The sequence below is a fragment of the Neopsephotus bourkii genome, unplaced genomic scaffold, assembly GCF_033783945.1.
Source record: "Neopsephotus bourkii isolate Nb327-2 ecotype Australia unplaced genomic scaffold, CSIRO-AGI_Nbou_v1 NB_250, whole genome shotgun sequence".
In the NCBI taxonomy this organism is placed as follows: domain Eukaryota; kingdom Metazoa; phylum Chordata; class Aves; order Psittaciformes; family Psittacidae; genus Neopsephotus; species Neopsephotus bourkii.
The window spans coordinates 1,047,198-1,074,394 of NW_026900760.1; the positions used below are offsets into that span (position 1 = coordinate 1,047,198).

The 27,197-nt window shown below is 40.5% G+C and overlaps 1 protein-coding gene across 8 annotated transcripts in view; it reads left to right on the forward strand.

The window, feature by feature from the left end:
- Nucleotides 1-27,197, forward strand: part of NTNG1 (netrin G1) — a 175,437-nt gene that overhangs the window by 54,370 nt on the left and 93,870 nt on the right. For all 8 annotated transcript variants that reach the window (XM_061345978.1, XM_061345975.1, XM_061345969.1 and 5 more), the window contains exon 3: nt 13,229-13,869. In XM_061345978.1, coding sequence (XP_061201962.1) covers nt 13,229-13,869 — 641 coding nt within the window. The remainder of the gene's footprint in view (nt 1-13,228; nt 13,870-27,197) is intronic.

Below are 27,197 nucleotides of genomic sequence, written 5' to 3' on the forward strand. Positions count from 1 at the left end.
GGCACAGGAGAAAATGAGCATACTTAGAGCTTCTTTTATCAACTTACTCTGTAACAGACTGAAATATATTAGAATAGAAGGTATCCCTGTCCTTAAACTTTACCTTCAGGCATCCTAACAGGCAATTGTAGAAAGTCTATTTTTTTCCACTATAGAAAAATTACATTCCATCTTTCCTTGTGAGAAACTTCCCCTTCTAATGCTTACCAAAAGTTAAATATTTTAGGGTACATTCATTCTACAGTGTTCATTACCATTGTCTTGTCCTAGCATACACATCCAAGCTTATTCTTGGTAGAGAGTCAACAGCACAGATAAAAAATTGGCAACACAACATCCATGCAGGCAAACAGCATTGAAATGCTGAGCACCACTACACAGCCCAGACTGCCCTGTTCTTATTAATGGCGTTGCTTGATCTGGCCCAATTAATGTACCAATGACTACTCCTTGTTACAGTGGAAGCATGAAGAGGTTCACAGTGGAGCCTCATATTGCAGCAGTCTTACCACAGCTCTATGGTGAATGAAACTTCTTCATCTCCAGATTTGATTTACTTCACAATCAACTCTAAGCTGGGCTCAGTTCAAGGGACTTGTTTGCATGTCACACATCTGATGTGTTAACTGTGTTAACTGAAAGTACTGCATATGTTATCATGAGCCTCTCTTGCAATTAGAGATGGTCTTGTTTTATTTCACTTAGAAAATTCTCATTCAGACTTGGGAGGTACTCTGTGTTATTTGGGACATTAACTGAGGCCATAAAATATTTCTGGGGACTGGTTTTATCCCACTTTTGCATTGCTCCGAGTCTCTCACCTGAGGCAGCAGAGCATGGAAGGCATCAGCAGGGACCATGCAGGCTTTATGCCCCTGTCCTCTGCATGGGACAGAAGAGCAGGGGCTTTACTTCCTCTTGCCCTGCTATCCAGCCAGTTGGGATTCTCCATGTTTCAATATGGTATGCTGAAATAAGTTTTGGAAATGGCAGGTTGTTAGGAAAAAGAGGAAGCACATGCCATACCTGAACTGTAAATTTGCAGATAAGCCTTAATGCAAACTATTTTAGGAAATGCATGTATATTCTTCAGAGCTGTAGAGTTATTTTTTACTATGGGTATATGTAATAAAGGAAATTACATGACAATCTCCAGCACAGAACTGAACAAATTGCCAGTTTATCACAAAGTTTGCAACCCTTCCTCAAAAGACACTGTATGGCTTTTTTTGATTGAATTACTTCTATTGGTGCAGTATCCTAATGTGGATTTGATGAGTGTCTTCATTCTCTTTCAGAGCACTATGCACTATAATCTGAATGTTCAGAGACATTACACTATTCATTGTGAATACTAATAAGTCATCCCTTCACTGTATAATAAAACTCAACATTCAAATTTGTTTCTATAACATTTCCACATTATGTACATATACACTGTGTTTCATTAAAAAATTTATCTTATCATCCTGAGAAACACAAATGAGGGGAAAACAATGTAGCACACCTTTTAAGAGAAATGAGGCGAAATTGGATTTCACTTACAATTGTCATTTCTTTTATGTTCCTTTTCAGTCTTCCTCTAAGTGGTTCACATACACACAAGGGTCCTCTGAGCCTGGGAATTCTGTAACAAAAAATGATCAAATACAACTGAAATGAGTGTAGATTCTGTGGCAATAATAAAACAGATTTTTTTATATATATTAAAGCAGTGTTTCTGCATAACATCAGCAATTCTAATTGTGGTGTTTGACATTCAGTGTTAATCCAACAGCTCTAAAGCTTATTAAAAATGGCAGTAGACACACTGGCAATACAGATGCAGGTCAGGCATTGTCAAAACCGATACTGACATTAAGAATTAGAAATAAAACTATGGGTATTGTAGAAATACAATTTTGCATGAAATCCACAGGCACAAAATCAATAACACTCAAGGGGGATGAACAGTGCCTACAGAAGCAGATAGTCCCAGAAGAGCAGCTGAAACATCCCCAACAAGAAAAGAATTCCTTCCATCTCTTCAGTCCCTTTTATTTGTTGTCTGGCTCTGCAGTTTCTTTTCTCTATGGCATAAGCCATGGAATTAATACAAAGGCCAAAAAATTCTCTTTGAAAAAAGGCTCCTATGGGGCAAAGGAGAAGGGTCTATTCCTGGCTCAGCCACTACTTGTCTGAGCACGAATTACTTCGCCTCTCTGTCTGATCTCCCCCAGCTGTAACTTTGTGGCCAGCTGTACTTTGCAAGTCATCTGGAGATTTAAAAAGTAACATGTAAAACATTACATAAACATGCAAAATTACATAAACATGAATTGATAAAGTTTTCCTATTTAAGTGGCACAGTTTTGCTATCCTCAATTCATAGCAATACACTGCATTACTGCATCCTGTTACGTGAGCAGCCTCTTGAAACTGGTGGGATAGTATGCAAAAAAAGGGACTACCATAGTTGGGAAGACAACCTACCTTGGTTTATCAAAGCTGTCTACTTTCGATGATAACAAAGTAAAAGATGTTCAGATTTAGAGAATTAACTGTTTCTTGAATTGCAGTCAGTGTTTGTCTCATCTTAATGATTAGTAAAACATCAATTTATTATTTTGGTCATGCTCTCATGAATATACACATTGCTCAGTGTAGCATGTATAATTATTTGATTAGACCATCTCTTCTAAGATGATGACTTTATTTTGGGGGAAACAAAGCAAAACTGAAAACATTTTTTTTCTAACTATGTTTTGCAGCACATTTGACAAAAGTTATTTAACTATTGCTACTACTTAGGAATCCTCTCTAGCAGTCTTAAAAGTCTCCCATAGAGGAAGCAAAAATCACTCTAGAAAAACTATTAAAGCCAACACAGGCAAGCATTAACAAATAACATGGAAGACTTGGACTTGGTATCTTTCTGCTCATTGCCTTGCCATAATTCATACTCAGTATGAATATATATATATGTATATGTATATAGAATGACTGTCTGCTGTAGCTGCCCATTTAGGCAAGCAGATACCAACTTTTAAGTTGGTGGAAACCATAAGCAAGAAATAAAAAGCAGATCTGTTTCCTGAAGGTGAATAAGATTTCTGTCTTTACAAAGCCAGTTAGGGGTTTGCTTTTGTTATTTCCCCTTTTAAATTCCTTGTACTGCAGTTGTGTGTTTTGGTGCATGAAAATAATTTTGTATAAACTTTGTGCCACTTCAAATAGCTTGATACAGTTCCTTTTGGTATCTCAGTCTTCATCATGACAGTTTGCATGTATTCAGAGTAAAATGCAAACCCTACAATCACAATGATATAACATGACGTACTTTCCATCAAATTCAGCTGTTTGTAGGTGTAGCATATTCTACATTTCCACTTCATCAAAAAATTAAATTTCCAGATGAAGCAAAGAACATCTGAAGCATGCTCACACACACATACATATAGAGAGGAAAAAAAAACCAACATACTGCCTGTAGAAAACCCACTATTATTCATGCCTTAGGTTTTAAAAATGTCAATGGCAATACCATCAGTGCAGACCCCATCAGCATTTACAGGTAGTATGTGTATATCTGTAGGAAAGGGAATAATCTGAATTTATTGTCCTAAGTCCTGCTGCTCTTCATAAGAATTAAATCATAATGAGTTGACATATGTAGTCAAAGCCCACTTGTTGGAACATAACTGGTTGCGCGCAAGCCCAATACATATTTACACCCCCAGAATAGTGTTTTGCAGCATAAATAACACATGCACATTCAAGTAGCCATTTGAATACCTAAATGACCTTTTAACAGATAAGCATGAGTATGACAGCATAATTTATCTGTTAGTTAACAATTTACAGTCCATTTTCATGGTGCCCTTAAACCAGTCAATCTGCACTGTTTCACTTCCATCCCCAGCTGTTGCATCCTTTCTACAGAATCTGCATTCATCTGGCCAAGCAGTACATCAGATCATAGACTTGATTCAGTGGAAGACTAAGACTGGGGAAAAACATACTTTCTTTCCAGATACATGAGCCCTCTTATCCAGCTCATCACACAGCAGCATCATAGCCAGACACATAGGTGGGATGTCCCAAGTTTGCAGGAAACTTGTCCTTAAAGAGAAGCTGCAAGCTCAGTGCCCATCAGCTCCCCAACAGGAGTACCAGGGGAGGCTAGCTGGGAGAGGTCTAAGCAAGCAGCACACTGCTAGAATCTGATGCTTGCTTGAAGTAAGGCTGAGCTCACAGCAAGCAAGGGTGCAGGTCTGAAGGAAAGACTTTCCTAGTGAATCCACTGGAAGTTTTTAGTCTGGAAAAGTGGCACAATGGGATTTCTTCTTTTTTTTTCCCCAATTTTTTCAAGGCCCCCTCCAAACCCAGAAGACTTGAATTTGTGCCATTTTAAAGTCACCTCATTCTAATTTCGGGTAAAATTAGCTTTAGTGACTGGAAGCCCTTAGCCTGTTTTGCTGTGATATGAGGAAAAGATGACAAGCAAGCAAGCAAGCTGCAAAGCCATGGCAGGACGGGAAACCTCTTTGCACATCTGCATACATCCAGCCTTAAGCTCACTCCAAAAAATGTGCCTTCAACCTGCCCATTTGAAACTGATACTGCTCCGTAACTGTAATTTGAGCTTCACCAAATCTGGAAATTCCCAAGTTATTTAGCATTAGTTGTAAAGAATATTACCTATTATGTTCAGTGAGCCAAGGGTAACATCTAACTTGAGCTATTGTATGAACGCATGCATAAGCGCTGAAGTTGTTTTTACATCCTCCTGGTAGGACATTAGCATTTCAGACTTCCACTACCTAGTTTGAACTAGCAAAGAAGGAAATAATGCAGAGGTTTAAGTGGATGTAATTTTCAAGATGTTTTTTCTTTGGATGATTTGCTTCATAGTAACTACCTGTACTGGTGTGAACTTCTCTTACTACTCTGCACTTAAATTCAGTAGGAATAGACAAAAAAGGTTTGTTTGCTTGTTTAGGAATACTTTGTTATTTTGCACTGTACATTTTTGTATGTGCTTACATAAAACACCTTTGACATTTAAATCAAATACAACAGTCTTCAGTTCCACTCCAAATGTTTGGAGACTGTAGAACAACTGTGTGCTATTAAAAAGCTATGACATCCTGCTTTGGTGCACAGTCAGATAATCCTCGAAACTATATTAGTGACCTATGTAATGTTTTAAATACCTGCCGATTGAAGATTACCATGGATAAGAGGAAAAAAAAGTAATAAATAAATATATGAAACATTATCATTAGGCTATTTAACCTGTGATTTGATGACAAAGTTTTAGTCCAAATGCATTAAGGACAGAAGATTTTCAAACTGCAATGTAAGCCCATCTTGATATATAATAAGATATAACTAACCAGTAATAGCTTGGTGAAAAACAGTTTTCACTGTAACTCCCCTTACAATATAAATACAGAAATCACAACAATTCTGGCCTTTAATGCGAAGATCCAGACACATGTAGTTTTCATCCGAGTCATTACAAAACTGTACATTTGTCTTTAAGTGACAAGAAGCTATCCCCAGTTGAGAGGACCTGGCATATTTCTCACACAACTTCCTTGCTGGAACTCCATCAGGATGCTAGAAAAGTAGAGCCACTGAAAAAGTGACTCAGACAAAAACATACTGATGTGAGCTGAGCATGATATTGGAGATTGATACCCTCTGTTGTCTTGTCCAAGGAGTGCTGTCATGGCTGGGCTGGCTTCCCCAGGATAAGTGGCAATATGCAAGAAAAAGGGATGCTGTGTTCCCTGGGATTTCAGTTTCTCAAACCTACATATGCATCCAGTGTATAAAGAAACAGGTTTTCTTGGAACATTTGACATATTGTTCAGCCAGAGCTGAGCACGATGGGGTCCCAATGTTATGCACCTCCTGATGTTGCAAAAGCTATAAGTAGGAAAGTGATTATATTGCCAGATACCTGCTGATACAAGAGGAAAACACCAATATTGAGTTTCTGAAATAACAAAACCACATTTGGGTCAGTGCCCATAGATCACAGTATCACAGTATCACAGTATGTTAGAGATTGGAAGGGACCTCAAAAGATCATCTAGTCCAATCCCCCTGCCGGAGCAGGAACACCTAGATAAGGTTACACAGGAACGTGTCCAGGCGGGTTTTGAATGTCTCCAAAGAAGGAGATTCCACAACCTCCCTGGGCAGCCTGTTCCAGTGTTCCGTCACCCTCACTGAGAAGAAGTTTCTTCTCAGGTTTAAGTGGAACCTCTTGTGCTCCAGTTTGTACCCATTACCCCTTGTCCTTTCATTGTTTGCCACTGAGAAGAGCCTGGCTCCATCCTCGTGACATCCCCTTTATATATTTTATACACTAATAAGGTCACCCCTAATCTCCTCTTCTCCAAACTATAGAGACCCAGCTCCCTCAGTCTTTCCTCATAAGGGAGATGCTCCACTCCCTTAATCATCTTAGTTGCCCTGCCTGGACTCTCTCCAGCAGGTCCCTGTCCTTTTTAACTGAGGGGCCCAGAACTGGACACATATTCCAGATGGGTCTCACCAGGGCAGAGTAGAGGGGAAGGAGGACCTCTCTCGACCTACTAACCACCCCCCTTCTAATACAACCCAGGATGCCATTGGCCTTCTTGGCCACAAGGGCACAGTGTTGGGTCATGGTCACCCTGTCGTCCACAGGACCCCCAGGTCCCTCTCCCCTACACTGCTCTCTAACAGGTCGTTCCCCAGCCTATCTGGAACCTGGGGTTGTTCTGCCCAGATGCAGGACTCTACACTTTCCCTTGTTATTTTCATAAGTTATTCCCCGCCCAGCTCTCCAGCCTGTCCAGGTCCTCTGGATGGCAGCACAGCCTTCTGGCGTGTCGGCCACCCTCCCAGTTAGTGTCATCAGCAAACTTGCTGATGTCCTCAATTCCTATCAAATGTTATGATATATTAAATAATACTGGTCCCAGTACCGACCCTTGAGGCACTCCACTAGATACAGGCCTCCAACTAGACTCCGCCCCATAGACTACAACTCTCTGGCTTCTCTCCTTCAGCCAGTTCACAGTCCACCTCACTACCCGATCATCCAGACCACAACTGTTATGCCAGAAGGAACAAGCGGTCAGACTAACATCAGCAAGGTTGCCAAATCAAAGGTAGCCTTAGAAGCATAAAATTACCAACTAGGAATGCGTTGTCTTTCCCCAGAAAAACTGCGTAGAAATATTTCAGAGTAAACAAAACTCCGTTTGCCTCATAAAGTAAATTGAAAAGCATTTCCAAAAAGTAACTAACATAACTGAAAAGAGAATGTTCTGCTAGGAGTTAAGTGCCTTTGCCAAATGCACCAATACCTTTAGTGCTGCAAATAAGAAATTGTTTTCCTATTATACATTTTCAGTTCGTAGTATTGGAAAGAGGCCCTCATCATCTGAGAGCTACTCTAAGAGCCAAAAATGTCTTCACATGATCTACCAAAACGCTTTGGAAGAAATAGTACAATGTAATTAGGGATTACAGGGCTCATCATTCAAAAGCATTTCTCTCTAATTCTGCATCTATATGTAAATTTGGGATGGGATCCCATATCTTACAGAGGTATTGTCTGAAGATTAATTAGCTAGGTCTATGTTCCACAAGGCAAAGTGCCAGATCTTTAAATATTTAAGTATCTTTTTAAAATCTGGATTTTAAGGGCCCGCTTGCACCAATTTTGTCTCAGGATCGGGGCCATAAGCTGTGATGTACTTTCAAGCTCCAAGTGCATAAAGTTGTTAAGCTTTATTATTTATTTTTGGCTAGTCGGATCCTCCCTGGTTTAATCTTTTTATGTCTCCCCAGAAGTCACTGATTTAAACATGCTTTTATTTTCTTTTTGCTGGTTTTGGATAATGTATATTGTTCAGCCTGCGGCTCACAGTTCAAAGTACTTCTCTGGCCATCCAGATGCCTCTCACTTGGGAGCTTTGTGAAAGAGCATCAAATCTTCTGCTGAGATTTTAGCACTTTTTCTTTCTTAACTTAAATCACTTTAAGTGCTGTCACTGCAGCGATGAAACATAGCTGATGGTAAAATGTTCTTGTCTACAGCCATCCCTGTCTTCATCACAGTTCTGCAGACACTGACCGAGATGCTGTCAAAGCAGCTAATGGATGTAGTGACTTTGATAGGATCCATTATCATGCGACAGACTCTGTGCCTTGCCAATGCTCCACCACTCTGACTGTTTAGCCTTAGTATGACAATGGCTAAATGAGCAGTATCTCCCAGTTAATGGGTTCATAACTGGCTGTCATGGTAAGCAAGAAATTCCTGGTTAGAAACCACATGCAAAATGTAAGCATTAGGGCAATTGCTGCTATTAGCTACTACTGTCTAATTCGTACGATGTACAGCACTGTACCAAGTGAACTGCTTGTAAGGATCTTTGGAAAGGAAAACAGAAATACTTCATTATTTCCAAAAGTGTAACTTGAATGCAGTAATTTACTGCACCACCTCACTCCAAATGCGAGACAGGCTGTATTTATTTCTTGTCTTCTGCATCCGAGCTAACTACCTTGAGGCAGCAGTATAAAAATCAGTTGCTGTGACTCACTTCTTGAAAATTTATTTTGCTGCTTCTTAAAATCTTGGCCTGCTTGACCTCAGCAGCCTTCACCAGTTTGAAAATGCAAGTTATAATTCTCTGTAGGGATTCAGGCAGGTGTCTATTACAGCATGTAATCTGCCATACAGTTTCCAATGTTCACGCTGCAGAAGGTTTAAGCCTCTATATGTTCCTGACTAAAAATGTCCATGAGGTGTTAGTGTGGACTGGAAGCAGATTGAAAGAAGCAACAGCTTCTTTCAAGCCCTAAGGCTGTCTAGATGCCACTGAGGAGCTCTCTGGATGGACAGGTTTCACCTGAGTGGCAGCACTCAGATTTTAACCCTTTAACAGCAGCTGCAGCACTGCTGCTGGGTCCCATGACATTCATACTACTGCTGAACCCCTGTTTTAAACGAAAATCCTCATTCTAGGGTCACTGTCCCATCCTTCCACCCATTCACCAGGCCAGTCCTGAAGGTGCATGTGGTAAGACATGCTCCTGCCCACCGGGATCAAGGCCAGCCCCAGCACCCCACCCCAGACAGGGATACTTGCAGAACACCTCAGACACCACTATAAAAGTTCAAGCTGGCTGGCACAAACAGATATCACTGTGTGCTAAAACAAACTAAATCCAGCTAATTAAGAGGAAACCCTACTGGGACCAGTCAGCCCTAGTCAGCAGCTTCCCAGATAGCTCGCTTTTTACAGCTGGGCCTTAGCATGATCAAACAGTGCGATACAGCCACATGCCCTCACCATGCATGTAAAATGGGTACCCCTTTGTAAAGCCAAAACTTTTTTTACTATGTCACTAGTTTTGGTAATATTCTTAATTCCATGAGCAGCCTAAAACAGAATAAATAGCAACTTAATTTGCCTCCCTGCAATGAGCTATTTAATATCAGTCTGCAATTACTGCACAGGAAAATAGTGGGTTTCTTTTAGATGCTCATGGTGTTAGGAAAGGTTCAGTTACCTCTTACACTAATTGGCAGTAAATGTTTAGAAGTATTTATTAGTGTTTAATTATTTAGAAATCTCCTAACGGCTTAAATATTGTCTTGAAAAGTTATACATATTTTCCACCTTGTCCAGCTGAAGACCTGCTGCTTGGAAGGCTTAAATGAAGAGCTATTTAAGGCTGCCTGCTGGTCACAAAATTACTTGCAACTGCTAAACCTCCAGTCCTGTAGATGTGCCCAACATGGAATGGGCTTAGTTTTCACGAACTGGGGAAAGTTTCCTTTGCTGTATTCATTTTACCAAGGTAGAGATCTTAAAGAGGATTATCACAGAGATCAAGACACTAAAATACGTAACTAATCCCAAATTTAATTGTTTTCATACTGATATGTACTAAGGGATATTTGTGTAGGGTAAGACACCTTTACACTGTTTTGGTCATATAGGTATGACTTAACATGCAAATTACATTTAAGGTGAAACATAGGCAGTTTAAAGCTAAGTTGCTGGTAGAAAAAAAAACCCCACAAACTAGAATCTGACTCCAAGCCTCTGACACAATAACCACGTTAAATATTTCAGAATCACATCAGGGACTCTCATGTCAGTAGGCAGAGGGGAACTCACCTAAGCTCATCATTTCGCTGTGTCAGAATTCAGGACATTTATTTTATTGGCTTATATCAGCTTAGATTTTTTTTTTTGTCCTAATCTCCTCACTAGAATACTGAACACCCTACAGATTATTTTGGTGTCATCAAACAACTCACCTCTTAAGAGAGAATTTTGTGCTATAAAATTAAAAGAATAATTCCATTTACTGGGAAGGATATGCCTGAAGGTTTTTCTTACCATTTTCATTTTTGATGACATCCTTACCCCAGGGTTCCTGTGATAGGTTATGCCACTGATATTACTGCTGATAAGAATTTCTGGTGCAGGGACAGCACTGTGACTCTGATCCATTTCTCACTATGCTCTGCCATTAACTGGAATAGCCTTATCTGTCCCAAAAAGCTTTGTGAGCACAGAGATGTAGGCTACCGTTCAGTAGCAAACTAAGGCTGATTTTTAGCATTCACAGCACCATTCTTTCAGGTATCTTCTTACCACTAGTTCTTATGATCTGTCTGCATTCACACTAGCTTGTGTTTTGATAAAGCCCTGCTTCCCAGCATTTTCTGATTATATTGGCACCTCAGCTTTTTCTAAAAAGGAAAAGATAAAAGAAAAAAGGAGCTAAAGAAATCAACTCATATACAAAAAGAAACAGTATATCCCACACAATCCAGGTTACTCACTGGAAGCCATAAAACATGCCTCCTCCAGCACCAGGGACTGGCGGATCAGAACAGCTTTAGTTTTTAACATGAAGAATCACAACAGACTCAGTGATTGCTTGTGAAGCAGGAAACCAAGGCCATCCCTCAGCAGTGCTTAATGCACCTGTCTGGCTACCCAGAAACATTTATTTGCTGGGTTCTATAACCATGACCTCCCAGTGAAGTTGCTTTTACCAAAGCAATAACAGAAGTATATACATTATAAGTGCACAAGCAGCTTCATGGTGACAGGTACAGAAGTGACCAGATTTTTCTAGTAAACCACAGAAAGGTGTGATTTATGAAATTATGAGCATTTTCTGCAAAACTGATATTTACAGATAGTCAAAGGGTCTGGTACCTTAGAGATTTCACAATAGCTATATTTTCCCTAAGGAAAAGAAAAGGCTTAACTAAGTTAGTAAATTCTGGCATTTGTGTCTAGTACATTAAATGGAGCTTAAATAATAAAAAAATATGGTGTTTACTTTATTCTGCTTGACTTATTTTTTGATTTTCACTGTTTTATTCAAAAGGAAGACATAGAAATTGTAACCATGAGCTTGAAATCAGAGCTATAACAGGGAATTATTATAGATATGTTTTGCAGAATATTTCCAGTTACAGCTGTATGTTTTGAAGCTGTCAGTGTAACAAGCAGTGTGCTGCTTCCCAAATAACCCTTTTTGTCATCTTGTAGTTTTTTTCTTTAACTTTGAGTCCCAGTGAATCGTCAGTTTTAACATTCATCTGTATTAATGGAAAAGAGAGAAAGAAAATAGTATTTCGCTGCCTATGTAAGAGGAAGTTGCTAGTGGGAAGCTCAAAGTGAGCGCAGAAGTCCCTTTACTTGTGTTTCATGGGAGTATGTCAAGGAGCAGAAGAGCAGCCAAGGTGGAAACTCATATTTGAAACCCGTTTCTCACACTGGATAGCATTGAATTGCTTCATTGCCCTGGGCCTTTGAGATGGAGAGAAACATAACTGTAATTATAAGAAAGGAAAAGAAAAGGTTGATTATTATATCAGGGCTTGTTCTGTTTTCAGGCTATGTGAGGTGAACTCTGATTAATGACAACTACACTTATTAATAACAACAGCTACACTTATGCCTCTATTGAGGACTGCTAGGTATAGGTATGTGCATCTTTTCCCCCAGCAGTGCCGACCATCAGTCAAAAGACACATGGTTTCTTTGACAATCTGTGTGTAAGGTGGAGGAAATGATACAGAGCAGCAGCTGCTTTCTGAAAGAAACATAGAATTAATAAGAAGCAAGATATCAACGTACTCTTGAAAGGCAGAATTGGAAAAATGTGATTCAGTGCAGCCTGTGGGACCTGATATCTTGGCAACTGCTTCAGATATCCCCAATCTGCAGACAAAATAGCCTTTGTGAAGAAGCCCAAGATCGTAGTATGCAAGTTAATGTATCAAAAGGTCAGGAAGAGAATAATTCACTCTCACTTTGCTGCAGAGGACAAGCAGCAGTAAAAGCTGTGCACTATTGGCAAGCTTTTTTGTTGCTGTTTTTAACTCAACCCCCAGTTTAGAGCTCTAGCCACCTCGGCAGCATTCCAGCTAGAGTTGCTGACATCTCCCACCTAATCAAGTGCTGGTTTATCTTGTCCTGGAGCTAGTGCCTCGTGAAAAGTCTTTCCTGAAGTACTTTGCTACCCTGTAATAAGATGGCAGATGTCTGAATCAAGCCCCAGAGCTGGCAGAGTGCTGTTTCCTTAATGGCTTTTGGTAGCAAGTATAAACGTTTTAAGGCAAGCCAGTGCTAAACTGGAAGCACAGTTAAGCATGATAAATTTCGCACCCAAGTGAAAGAAAACTAGAAGGTGTAGTAGGTAGTGGTTCATACTGAATATGTACAGGCTGCACTGCTTACCTCAAAACGCTTGCCCTAAATATTACTTCTTGTGTGAGCGGAGCTCTTGAGGAACATATTTGTTTTAAAACGTAAATTCTCTTTGGCTGCTACATCTTTCTAGGAAGAGTTGGAGTTATTGAGCTGTTAGAGACTTGCTCAGCCTTCTGTGACTCAATCGCTGGTCCAAGTCATTCAGGGTAGATAAACTGTTTTCTTTCTCTAAAACATACTAAGAAAAACGTTTATGTTACAGAAGCAAAGGTACTGTACATGTGTGTGTTTGTACATTAACAGGTAAAACAGCCAGGGTAAATATAGCTAACATAGAGGTATTCTTTGCAAACATTTGTTTTTTTTTTTCTTGGTTTCAGTCCTGGAGAAAAAGCAGCAGTTCTCATGTGCCAGACAAGCAACATCTTTATATATCACAGCCACCTATACTGTGCCTCTCATAACACTACTTTGCTCTTTTCCAGGGGAATCCGTACATGTGCAATAATGAATGTGATGCAAGTACCCAAGAACTGGCTCATCCTCCAGAACTGATGTTCGATCTCGAGGGAAGACATCCCTCCACATTTTGGCAGTCCACAACTTGGAAGGATTATCCAAAGCCTCTTCATGTGAATATTACGCTCTCCTGGAACAAAACCATTGAGCTTACAGATAACATAGTTATCACTTTTGAATCTGGCCGTCCAGACCAAATGATCCTGGAGAAATCACTTGACTATGGACGAACATGGCAGCCCTACCAATATTATGCCACAGACTGCTTAGATGCTTTCCACATGGATCCAAAATCAGTGAGGGATTTATCACAGCACACGGTCCTAGAAATCATTTGCACAGAAGAATACTCTACTGGGTACATGACAAATAGTAAAATAATCCACTTTGAAATCAAAGATAGATTTGCTTTTTTTGCTGGACCTCGGCTTCATAATATGGCTTCTCTTTATGGCCAGCTTGACACAACCAAGAAGTTAAGAGATTTCTTTACCATCACAGATCTGAGAATAAGACTGCTCAGGCCAGCAACTGGAGAAATATATGTAGATGAGCAACACCTGGCACGCTACTTTTATGCAATTTCAGACATAAGAGTATACGGAAGGTAAGAGAATATATACTTTTAGAAACAGGCACATGTGTTTGCTTTTAGGGGTTATTCAAAACCCTTTATTTCCCAAACATGACATTTGCTGCCAAGATATGCTCATTGGAAATATGGCTCAGTTGAAGTCCTTTACTTTTCATGATAGAAGTTTCTGACTCAGAGGCACAAAGTCCCGGGTGTTCACTGGCACTAGCCTGGGATCTTGAGCCCTAGCTCTCACGAGCAGGATGGTATTAACAGTTTCTTATGTAGGCTCAGCAATTTACCCTGGCAGCAGGACACTCTCTGCTTTTATATAGTTTGAGCCTGATCTGATGGTAGTTAACTGAAAAGAGAGATTCTGTTTTATCATTCGACTTTTTCAGGCCTTTAATGTAAGCCGTGATTGATAATGCAGCTCTTCCGCAGACCCTTCCCACTAGGTCTGACTAAGAACTGCCTGTGAACAAGGAAGGCAGCAGAGATTACAGTCCATTACTTTCACTTAAATTAGTTCTGAAATACAGTGAAGCTGAAGTAAAATGAAGAATAAAATAAATAAGAGAAACAAACCAAAAACAAACAAAACAAACAAACAAAAAAACCCAAAACCCACTACAGAATACAACACTGTTTTATAGAGACTCATTTGAACCTAACAAAGATGATTACTCAGCTGGGTTTGAGACAAACAGTCCCTCTAGGGCAAGCAGTGGCTGGTATCAGGTGCCATAGTCCCAGAAATAATAACTGTGCATAGACATTCCTATTGGGAAATTTTCTTCCACACTCAAACTAGCAACTGACTAATGACCTCAGGCAAGAGTGTGATACCCTTTATGTGTATCTGGGATGCCAATTTTTTCTAAAGATATAAATGGGACCTTCTTTATTAGCAATTCACTCACCTCTCTAATGTACTTTTTCCTTCTCCTCTGTTTCTTCTATAGAGAGTTCAAATCTTCCTTTCTAAACCCATCTCTTTTTTTCTTTTTTTTTTTTTTTGAGAGAGAAGCTAAGTACCAAAATGAACAGAAAAGCTAACGTATGTTGGAAGATCAGGGCATTTTTTTGCAGACACAGGACTGAGTGCAAAAAAGAATAGAGACAGTGATTATATGAAACAATGATGACTATATTTTTATTACTGCTGTAGTAAGTTTGCCATTTTCTGCTTCTTTTTTACAAGCCTTTCATGTTCATAAGCATTTCCATATTGCAAAAACTAATACATAAAATCAAAATGTAATCAAATTACTGTGATGTAATCATTGAAAAATATTATTTTTCAATATAGAAAGGAATAATTATATTTAAATAAATAATTTTTATATAAAATATGAGTTTTATATAAAGGAAGAATATATGCCATATACAGATTTGAATGCATAAGTGCTTTTGCAGTGGCGATATATTTTTATACGGTATCAGAAACATTTGTTAGGACCATAGGTTTACATAGTACGTAGTTGCAGTCTTCTGTGTCCACACCAAATACATAGGGATAGATACAGAGTCAGTAGTTGAACATGTGAAACTGGAAGACGAATGTTGCTAGTTTAAGAATTCTTATTGTAACCCTCATTAGTTACATGGTAAATTATTTTCCAGAAGCCTCTTGACAAGGCTGAGTGGATCATGGACAGCTTAAGGTACTGTTTTAAATAGTTTGGTAAGATTAGCCAAATATATATAACAAAAACAACAAATATGTTGTGCTTAATGCGTATCATTTCTCCACTGTGCTCCACACAGGTTAGCTCTACAGAGGCATCATATCAAAGCTCAGGCTCTGAAGGTCCTCACTCCTTAACAAAAAGCTGCTCCCCATCCAAAAGCCCGTTTGGAACTTAGTTTTACTTCAATTAGACTATCAATACTTTATCAAATAAAACATCTGGAGGATTAAAAAAGAGTGCATTGCATGCAAATGAGAAACAGAAACGTTCCAAGCACATCTGGGGCATGCCAATCTTGTGAAAAATCACAGAAGTGAAGCATGACTGTACAGAGCAGTTATCTGATGCAGATGCTTGTTGTCTAAATGCTGCAGTAATTGGTCACATGCTTTAAAAGAAATATCTGCTGTGTAATAGTGCCTCACTACATTAGATTCATGTAAATTCTTACCACTCTTCTGCTAATGAGAACAGCTCTTTAGGGATTCGGTGGCCTTTCCTTCAATAGGTAGGCACTCCTCCTTGTTAAACACTTTACAAACTTGCTTGCCGCTAAGTAGCTGTGGGGTTGCAGTACACAGTCCTTGTTTAGTCAAACCAAACGTAACTTGCAGAAGTCACACTGTCACCCAGTTTTAGGTATTTTTAATCTCCTACTGGAAACCGTATAGCACTCCATTAGCATTATATTTTGAATGTTAAGTGAAAATATATATTTTTTTTTCCTTGCTGTGGTGTTTCATATTCTGGGCTTTGAGACCTAGATATTTGTATCCAGGTAGAAAGCTAGACTAGATTATTCTATTAGCACAGGATACAAAGGGACATTACCCAGGAGCTTGACATGTGGTAGATGGGTGATGCTAGCAGACACATACTGAAGGTAGTCCTTTTACTGAAAAAAAATAATCTGTAGGTTAAATATAGTTAAAAATACCAAAGCTCATAATAACTTATTTCTAAAGGCAGCGTAAAATGTTATTTGTTTCATGCTGTATTTTAAAGATTAATGACAATGAAAGACATCTGTCTTAAAGCCGCCATGTTTAATATACAGGATGCTAGGGTGGTCAGTACCACAGTATCACAGTATGTTAGAGATTGGAAGGGACCTCAAAAGATCATCTAGTCCAATCCCCCTGCCGGAGCAGGAACACCTAGATAAGGTTACACAGGAACGTGTCCAGGCGGGTTTTGAATGTCTCCAAAGAAGGAGATTCCACAACCTCCCTGGGCAGCCTGTTCCAGTGTTCCGTCACCCTCACTGAGAAGAAGTTTCTTCTCAGGTTTAAGTGGAACCTCTTGTGCTCCAATTTGTACCCATTACCCCTTGTCCTTTCATTGTTTGCCACTGAGAAGAGCCTGGCTCCATCCTCGTGACACTCCCCCTTTATATATTTATATACACTAATAAGGTCACCCCTCAATCTCCTCTTCTCCAAACTATAGAGACCCAGCTCCCTCAGTCTTTCCTCATAAGGGAGATGCTCCACTCCCTTAATCATCTTAGTTGCCCTGCGCTGGACTCTCTCCAGCAGGTCCCTGTCCTTTTTAAACTGAGGGGCCCAGAACTGGACACAATATTCCAGATGAGGTCTCACCAGGGCAGAGTAGAGGGGAAGGAGGACCTCTCTCGACCTACTAACCACCCCCCTTCTAATACAACCCAGGATGCCATTGGCCTTCTTGGCCACAAGGGCACAGTGTTGGCTCATGGTCACCCTGTCGTCCACCAGGACCCCCAGGTCCCTCTCCCCTACACTGCTCTCTAACAGGTCGTTCCCCAGCCTATACTGGAACCTGGGGTTGTTCCTGCCCAGATGCAGGACTCTACACTTTCCCTTGTTATATTTCATCAAGTTATTCCCCGCCCAGCTCTCCAGCCTGTCCAGGTCTCTCTGGATGGCAGCACAGCCTTCTGGCGTGTCGGCCACCCCTCCCAGCTTAGTGTCATCAGCAAACTTGCTGATAGTACACTCAATTCCCTCATCTAAATCGTTGATGAATATATTAAATAATACTGGTCCCAGTACCGACCCTTGAGGCACTCCACTAGATACAGGCCTCCAACTAGACTCCGCCCCATAGACTACAACTCTCTGGCTTCTCTCCTTCAGCCAGTTCACAGTCCACCTCACTACCCGATCATCCAGACCACACTTCCTCAATTTAGCCGCAAGGATGCTGTGGGAGACTGTGTCAAACGCTTTGCTGAAGTCAAGGTAGACCACATCCACCGCTCTACCATCATCCATCCACCGTGTTATTTCCTCATAAAAGGCTACGAGATTGGTCAAGCACGACTTCCCCTTGGTGAAGCCATGTTGACTGCCCCTCATAACCCTCTTATCCTTGATATGCCTTAAGATGGCACCAAGGATAAGGTGTTCCATCACTTTCCCAGGAATGGAGGTGAGGCTAACCGGTCTATAGTTACCCGGGTCCTCCTTCTTGCCCTTTTTGAAGACAGGAGTGACATTTGCTTTCCTCCAGTCCTCAGGCACCTCTCCCGTTTCCCAAGACTTGGTAAAGATGATGGAGAGCGGTCTAGCAATGACCTCAGCCAGTTCCCTCAGCACCCCCGGGTGCAGCCCATCTGGACCCATGGATTTATGGATATCCAGATTGCTCAACTGGTCTTTAACCCATTCCTCATTGACTAAGGCAGACCGCTCCGTTGACCTATCTTCATCCGAGGTCTCAGCGGTACAGGGCTCTTCAGGACTGCCTCCGGCAGAGTAGACAGAGACAAAGAAGGCATTCAGTAACTCTGCCATCTCTGTATCTTCTGTCACCAGGGCACCCGTCCCGTTCATCAGCGGGCCTACATTGCCTCTGGTGTTAGTTTTATCTGCCATGTATTTGAAAAAGCTCTTTCTGATGTCCTTGACCCCTCTCGCCAGCTTTAATTCCAAGGAGGCCTTAGTCATCCTAGCAGCTTTCCTACATCCTCTAGCAGCAGCCTTATATTCTTCCCAAGTGGCCAGCCCTTCCTTCCATGACCTGTAAACTCTCCTCTTCCACTTGAGCATACCGAGCAATTCCCTATTTAGCCACGCAGGTCTCCTGACCCTCTTCCTTGACTTCCTACGTGTCGGGATGCTCCGATCTTGAGCTCGGAAAAAGCAGTCCTTGAACGTCAACCAACTATCTTGGGCCCCTTTCCCTTCAAGCAGCCTAGCCCATGGGATTTCCCCTAGCAATCGCTTGAAGAGGCCAAAGTTTGCCCTGCTAAAGTCCAGGGTTGCGATTCTACTTGCTATTCTACTGACCCTACCACACAAGATCCTGAATTCTACCATCTCGTGGTCGCTGCAACCAAGGCAGCCCTCAACCTTCACTCCTTCAACCAGACCCTCCTTGTTAGTGAGGATGAGATCCAGCAGCACACCTCTCCTGGTTGGCTCATCCACCATTTGCATGAGGAAGTTATCATCCATACACTGGAGGAACCTCCTGGACTGCGGCTGGGTTGCAGAGTAGTCCTTCCAGCAAACATCAGGGAAGTTAAAATCCCCCACGACGACCACGGCCTGTGACTGTGAGGCCGCTCTCAGCTGCCTGTAGAACTTGTAGAGTACTTCACAATGAATTATAGATAGGAGATTTGCCCACTTAATATGGGGTTTGTTTTGTCATTGCTTTACATTTTGGTGTGAAATAAGCCTGATGTATGTTGCATTAGAGGTGAAAACCTGTGTACTCTCAATGAATGCTCTACCTCCTCTATTACTACCTGTTTATTCATCTTAAATTTACCACTTCCATTGTATATTTATTAAGGTGATGAAAAAAAGGAAATGTGGCTGTTAGCAATTTCAGCAACCCCACTGTGTTCACATTATTCAAGAAACCTAATAATCCACATGAACGAATTCTGACTTACTGATGGTCTGCCTCACTAAATCAGGGTGATTTTTTTTTCTAGTGAATAATGGACGATGTAGTGTGCCAGTACCTTAATTAAAGAGAGCCTCTCTTAGTCTTGATCTCATTTTAATTTACAGGGTAATACTACAATAATATCACTAATGGAAGGTACATTAAAGGGCATAAAGTAGCATTAACTGTATTAAATTATGGCACTTGTGTTAATTAACTGCTGAAGCAAGATGGTCCTAATGGCTAGAAAGGTTGACGAATGCATAAATAAAGTCTTCTGGGAAGGGAAACTAAGAAAGAGCAGACATTGTTCCCCTCGTCTCGCCTTGCTGCAGAGAATCAGAGGGTGTCTTGTGTGGTAACCTGGAGAAGGTTTCTTTCACTTTGTTGCCTGGACTGTCTGCAGGCTCTGCCTGTTTTTGATTCCATGTGAAAGACAGTCCTGGCAGTAAGCTGTGAGGTACAGGTCCCTTTTTTAATTTATTTTTTTTTTTTTAAGAGAATTTCACTAGAATGCTGATAATGATTATTTGAAGTCAAGCAAAAGGTTCCTAGCAGATTTTGGATCAGGTTGCTAAAGGTTTAACCATGTTTATTCCAAAATATTTTTGCTTTAACTGTTATATTGTCAGTGATGTGTACATTTATACACTGTAAATTAACTGTAATTTGGGATGCTAGTGAAAAAACTAGCATTTTTTTTAATTTCTCCAGTGACAGAATAACTAGCTGGCTAAAACAAAGGAGCTTATTGTTTTGAGGTGATTAGGTTTTGATCTAAGAGCCACCAGTTTCCTTCTAACTTCAGAATATCCAGCCTCTGCACAATGTTATTAAACCCTTTGAAATTTATTTTTATACCTTTCTTGCCTTGAAGCTTCTCTATTTAAGCCCCAGGGTTTTCTGACCCTGTCTCAGCTAAGATTGCAGTTCCAGCAGCAATAGAAATCTCTAACTCACAGTACGCAAGTGGAAACTATCCTCAGTTTTAACAGTTTCTTGCTCTCACATTATCTCTTCTAAATTTAAATCCACCTCAGCATCTGAATAAATTAGTCTGAAGGAAAGCATATGTGCTACTTAGGGGGCTGGGGCTTTTTTGTCTTTTTAGTCAGCTTGCTCCTCCTGCCAGCTGTGACCCTGACCCTGCTGTGGTGGAGCTGGGGTAGGTGAGTGGCCTTCCTCTTAAAAAAAGGCTGATATGCTGCCCTGAGCTGGGAGCTCACGCTGCAGCCTTCAGCAGACAGTCACAGTGTGAAGGCTGGGTTGTACCAGGTTTCATCCTCTGTCTTATTCTACAGATCCATTCTATGGATGGACAAATTAGATTAAATCTGTATGTTACTCTGGCATACACTTGACAATGCTGTAATAATATCACTCTGCAATTCACCGAAAGCAAAACTTTGCCTTGGGGAAGCACTAATATATAGAAGTAGTTTAGTTTTATTTATAATAGAAAATGTTTTCATTAATGTTCAGCTCCAAAACAGACCATCAATATGAAGATATGTAGGCTTTAAGCTTTTAAAGAGGCAACTGACTATCATTCTTGTTTCTAGTATTTATTTACCATACTTGAATATGCTTTTTTTTACAAGAACACTTGCATAAACTGCTTATTCTCCTCTGAGATTTCCACTAGTCACTAGGGGGAATCTAGCAGTTTCTCCAATTAAATTATGAACTCATTAGAGAACAGGAAGGAAAAAGAAACTTATGTATTTAAGAGCATGTCAATTTATCTTTAACTCCCAAGTGCAATTAGCTTTTTTACTATATTTACTCTAATATGTCACTAAGGAAAATGGCCCTTTGTTTTCTGTAGAGACAAATCTAGAATCATGAGGAACTGACATAATGAAATAGTTACTGTGTTTATTTACACATGAGCAGTCTCCAATGGTTTCCTCGTTACAGGTGTCCTATGTGGGATTTACTCCCACCCATGTTCAAATAATACTGGCTTACACTCTCCATCCTTCTGACATAAGTCCTGTCCATCAGCTCTCAGTGGTCTCAGCCTTACAGTGGCTGGAAGGGGAGCAGAGCAGTAAAGTCTGGACAGCTGACTAGGTCTCTAATTCTACTATATACTTTTGAAGTTAGTGAATTTAAATCACCAGGTTTCACTCACCACCTTTGCTCATTAGCATTTGATCATCTCTTCTTGGCCTGTTTTGCAAGATGTTAAGCATTTCCATACTGGTCTCCCACAGCTGTCTTTCAAAGAAGCTCAGTATTGTGTAGGATCAGGGTGTCTGAGGAGAGGCACCAAGCCTTTTTGTGGTATAATTCTTTTTGCCATTGAACATTAAAGGAGTAAAGATAAAACTCCTGATGAAAGAAATGAGCATTTTTCTTTCTATATTGCTTTGTATGCTGAAAAGCTCTCCAAAGAGTCTTCCTGAATAAATTCAGTGATTCCAATATCTTGCAGAAACTTTCCTTTAAGCTTTTTATTTCAGAAGAGTTCAATTTAATGCAAACACTGAAGTAAGCTTAAAGGTCTCCTGGATCCCATAGAATTATAAAATAGTTTGGGTTGGAAGGGATCTCAAAGCTCATCCACTTTAAACCCCACTACAGTGGGCAGCAACACCTTCCACTAGACAAGATTGCTGAAAGCCTCATCCAACCTGGCCTTGAACATTTCCATATATAGAAATGATTCCTGGCACATGGATGTCCTTCAGGATTAAGTTAAAGCTGGAGTGATACCACATTTATCAAGTTAAATGTTTTAAAATTTCCAACTATTTCACAAGTAATAGGAACTATCAACTTGTAGATGGGGTTTTTTTTCTGTTGTTTTTTAATTTTAACACCGATCCCTTCCACGGGTACCATCATGGTAAGATTGCCTGCTTTTAGTTTTGTCAACCTCAGTACCTAATTGCATGTGCTTAGGAACTGATTTTTCCTGGATACTCCTCAGCATGTGAAGTGTCCCAGAAGGTAGTAGATTATCCCAGAATATTCATGTGCTTTTCCTATATATCCATGTGCTTTTTACACAGGTGATGTTTCATTCTCTTGGTTAATCATTTTTGTTAGTTGTAATAAATGACCCATAATTCAGCTTTGATTTAGGGAAATACTTGAAACCGAGAGAATTTTGTTGCTTTTCCTCCTATTTCCCTCTAGTACAACGCTATAGTAAATGCTCTGTATCACTCCCTATATGTTATGAGAAGTATTGAGAGACCAGACCTGATAATGGTTTCACATGCCATCCTGTAAATCAGTAGTAATTTCAGTGAAGTTGCCTGTATTAGATCAGTGAGATTCAAGTGCTTTTATGTAGGAGTGAGGGAAAACAAGTGATAGAGAGGAAGTGAGGACAGAAGGAAGGAAAGAAAGGAGGAAGGTAGGATAGAAGTAAGGAGGTTGTCCCAGCTTCTGCTTAAAAGAAATAAGCAAAAACCAAACCGCTCAGTCTTTTCACCCTCTCTCATTTTGTATAATAAGGCTGATGTAAATAAAGTAGGACAATTCTGCTAAATCCAGTGATACAATCCCAACCCAGACACCTATTCAGAAAACTGGAAAGTGAATTAGTCATGGTCTAATAGTCTCATTACATGGGGTGTGTGAGAACCCTTCCTCTCCTTCATTGTTGAGTCTGTCTCTGGGATTAATTGGCCTCAGTAGTACTAGTGACCCATGCACAAAGGAAATCATCATGATCCCTACTTGATTGCAGGGGGCTGTAGTGTGAGTCAGCAGCAAAACTCCTCCATAAAACACAGGTGAAACCTCTTGTTAACTGGGCTGAACAACAGGGAAACTTTCAACAATGTTGTAATTCTGTTTATAGAATATAATCTCTACAGAAAGAACTGGCAGTCCTGTGAATTTAGCAGGCAGCAATACAGTCAGGGAAAAGGAGACAAGGGGTTATGCTGCAGGTAGCATTCCTAAGAGAAAGCCAGGCTGCTGATGCATTCAGGAAAGCATAATATTAGCTGCAGCCCTTTCCAGGAGAATAGTGTGTGTCCTGGATAGATTCATGGGACATGGTAGAAATGAGAAGATGCTGAATGGCAAGAGGCATCCTAATAGCATTACGAGGGAGCAGGAACTGGAGAACTTCATCTCATACTACCACTGCTGCACGAGACCGCCTTTAATTCTGCAGCACACCAAGTTGTTGGAGCCTTAGAGTCTGTCCGTCAACAGCATCTGGTTTCTCATACAACAATACTTCTCACATCCAGACTTCTAAGCAAATAGCAATTAATGGAAAGTAATGATTGGTATGACTTTTATGCTGGAAATGCTTCCATACTCTGTAGTAACATAGCTGTACTTCACACGTGATTATTTTAACATTTCTGGTTTTATAAGCAGAGCACTTATTAAAATAAGCCTAAAACCAAAGAAAGTTTGGAAGAGTCTGATAACCATGCTCTAGATTAAGGCTGATCAGGCCTTGGGACATACTATGGGTATTGCAATACATATCATACATACACATGCCCATATCCCAGTGCTGGAAGGCAGTTTTCTAAAATTATGCTCTTTGTTTGAAACCTTGAGTCTATCCTCTGATTACGATGTTTGTGCAGATATCAGTAGTTGTCTGCTTCTTCATTCTAAACTCGCTGAAGGACCTTGTGACTCATTTAATTTTCACACTTAAATCCACTTTTGTCTTTATGGGAACAAAGCTATGCAGAGTGTCTTTCCTCTCTGCCATGCAGTATCCCTACTTAGACCATCTGTAGATGTGTGTTGGCCTGTAATATGAGCCAGTATCTGATATATTAAGATTTATAAAGTACATTGAAATACACTTAAGAAAGACTGATAGAGAAGCACAGTGGATTGTTACAATGTATCCTCCCTGCACCATCGTTCATAAAACAGGCATGTAACAAGAGTACTGGTACAAATGTTAATGATGGTGATGCTGTCCCAGTGACAGAGGAATATAGTGGTTCACATGTAACTGCCATCAGTATTTCTGTTAAACTGCACATTAAACCTGTTAACAACCGAAAAGATAAAATTTGATTACAGTAAGGATATATACATTGAGATATGCATCCTCACACTCAACTAATTAGTTGCCATCGAGTGTTTTTGCTTTGCTTGGTGACATGTGGTATATAAATCACTACAATATGTTAAATGCAAATGGTTGGTAATAGGGTAACCATCTGCTCACTGTTAGAAAGTTAGCAGAGAAATATAGTAAGCTGTACTTCTAATAACGACGCTGAGCTCACATCCCTGAAATACCAAATATCTAAAAACAGCTGCCTCCACTAATGACATTACTAATAAGTCTCTTACCCTTTTCATTTTCAGAAGTAAACCACATATTGTAGAGGTAATTTTGTTCTTCAGGATGAACTTGACTTCAAGGCTAGAGTCTGTAACAACAATGTGAACCACCGTATCTCAGAGCCTGATCTTCTTCAATTGTGTTGACTGCTTTTGAACAGCTAATAAATAATCAGGCCGCCCACTCCTCTCAGGACATCTTTTCATCCACAAATATAATTAAACTCTCTTCCTCCCCTAGCCCCTGATGCCAAGCCCTTTTTCAGTGATGACATTATTTTGCAACTGATAGATAGTTGACACATTGCTGTCTCGTAATGTATTATGGTAGAGACCATCAGAGGGTGCCTTCCATCTAATAATCTACCATGCCTATGAGCATTAAAGGTCGCCACTGCAAAGAGGGATCAATTACTTTGCCACAGACACGTATTATCAGGGGCTGTCACATACCTTTGCAATGAGCACTTCTGGATACCTTAGTGACAAAGTAATGCGTTGGAAAATTAGTAGTGGGACAGGAGTGAAGGACTGCCTGCCAAAGTTGAGGCTGTGCCTTCAAGAGAGCAGCACCTTCCCTCCTTAAACATTCAGTCATCTGCTGGTCAGGGTCACTATCACTGGGCTGATGTGCTACCTCTCCTATGAGTAATATATTGCATTATCACCCATCAGAGAGATTAATATGTTCCTGTACTGAATTCTCAAGAAATGGCTCTCAATGTTAAAGCAGCTGAGGAATTAATTCAACTCACACTGTCTGAATGGAAAAGTATGTGATTTCATCAGAGTCAGATGCTTGTGCTGCTATGGCTTTCTTAAACCACGTTGAGAGGGAGGGGTTGGTGTTTGTTTGGGGGGTTACATCTGGCATGGTGCTGTCTGATATAAGATTGTGCTTCCAGGGAAGCACCTGAAGGGGAAAAGGCTGCAGGAGAGCTCATTAGCCTGGCAGTTTCTCAGCCCCGGGATGAATTGCAGAATAAGATGCTTGCTCTACAGGGTCTGAGAAACCTGCGGCTCTGTGGAGGTGTGCTATCCGGCAAGCTTTCCAAGTTTAAAAAAGCCTTACAGGGAGACATTTTTGTGCTAACGCATTTTCCTTTGTTGCCTTGAAAGAAAGGAAGCACTGGCTGAAGGCTGCACATGTTTAGTGACTCCATTTTGATTCACAGAGAACGCTTGCCTGTTTCAAAATGGGGTGTCTGCATTTTAAAGTTATCTGGAGCATTTACAGGCAGAGCTGGTGTGATGAGCAGTACTTTATAATACCTCAAAGGCATGGTGCCAGAGCTGGGAATTTGATAAGCCAGGGTCCTGAATTGGATTCCAGCAATGGTCACAAGTTTTAGGAAGCTCTCATTTGAAATTGCAAGCAGGGGAAAAACAGGATTCTTTCTCTTTAATTGCATTAGATTTATTGAACTGAAGCATTGCTTCGGTTCCCAGAACACTTTATATATATTTTAATGCAAGTTACCAGAGACAGAACAGTTGCAGGACTGTTATTGCTTCTGACTTTTATATTTGGGAAACTGATTTTACTCATTTTCCCATTTAACTCTCTTATGCATTATGAATCTTTAGACTTTGGGATGGTTTTTACTGAAGTTATCATAAACATAGTAGTTTCAACTTCCTTGATTTGGTAATGCTTCTATAGTGCTTTTGTTTAGGGCTGTTCAGAAAAGCCAGGCCAAGCCACATGAACTGGAGTCCAGGAACCTCTGGTAGCCTTTTGTGCAGGAGAAGGAACACAAAATTCATTCCCTCAGTAGCTGATCCTTTAGATTTCATGTGATGTATGCTGCTAGTGTTCACTGTGACACAAATGTCCTGGCAATTGAATGCTTCTCATCCATTGTTTTGTGGGGAGAGGAAGGGTCATTTGACATGTTTGGGTCTTTTCACCCTTACTTACCTTGGCTGTATTTTTATAGCCTCATCCCTTTTTAATTGCCTCTAGATCTTTCCATTTTATTTATTGAACTGTGGGTGCTTCTTCCCTTAGTTAGAGCCAGGGATGTTGATTTCACTAAATAAGCACAACTGACAGTTGACTTAAAAAACCCCAGACATTTCAATAAATTGCCATTCCTGTCGCCCAGTTAGAGCACAGCATGTCCGATGACCTTCCTCACCGCTGCAGGAACAGAGTCACCAGGAGCAAGGTACAGCAATGGCAGGTGGGACAGGGGACAAAACTGCAATATGAGAAGGCGTCTGTTTTGTCAGTGACCCACTTTGGGAAATCCTCCTTCCCTCCTCTCACACCTTGCATACCTCCAGGTGTTCATTTCTCACTGTCTTGCTTCTCTTTTTGGTGATCATCACTCCTTCAGTTGTATCGCATGGGGAGTCACGGCCTTTGTGGCTCAAGGAAGGAATAGAGCGTCTCAATTTACAATGAAAAAGTAAACCTATTATACTTTTGTCAATGCAGAAAATCGCTTATCATTTAACAAGCTTCATTAAAGATACTGTGCTTATATC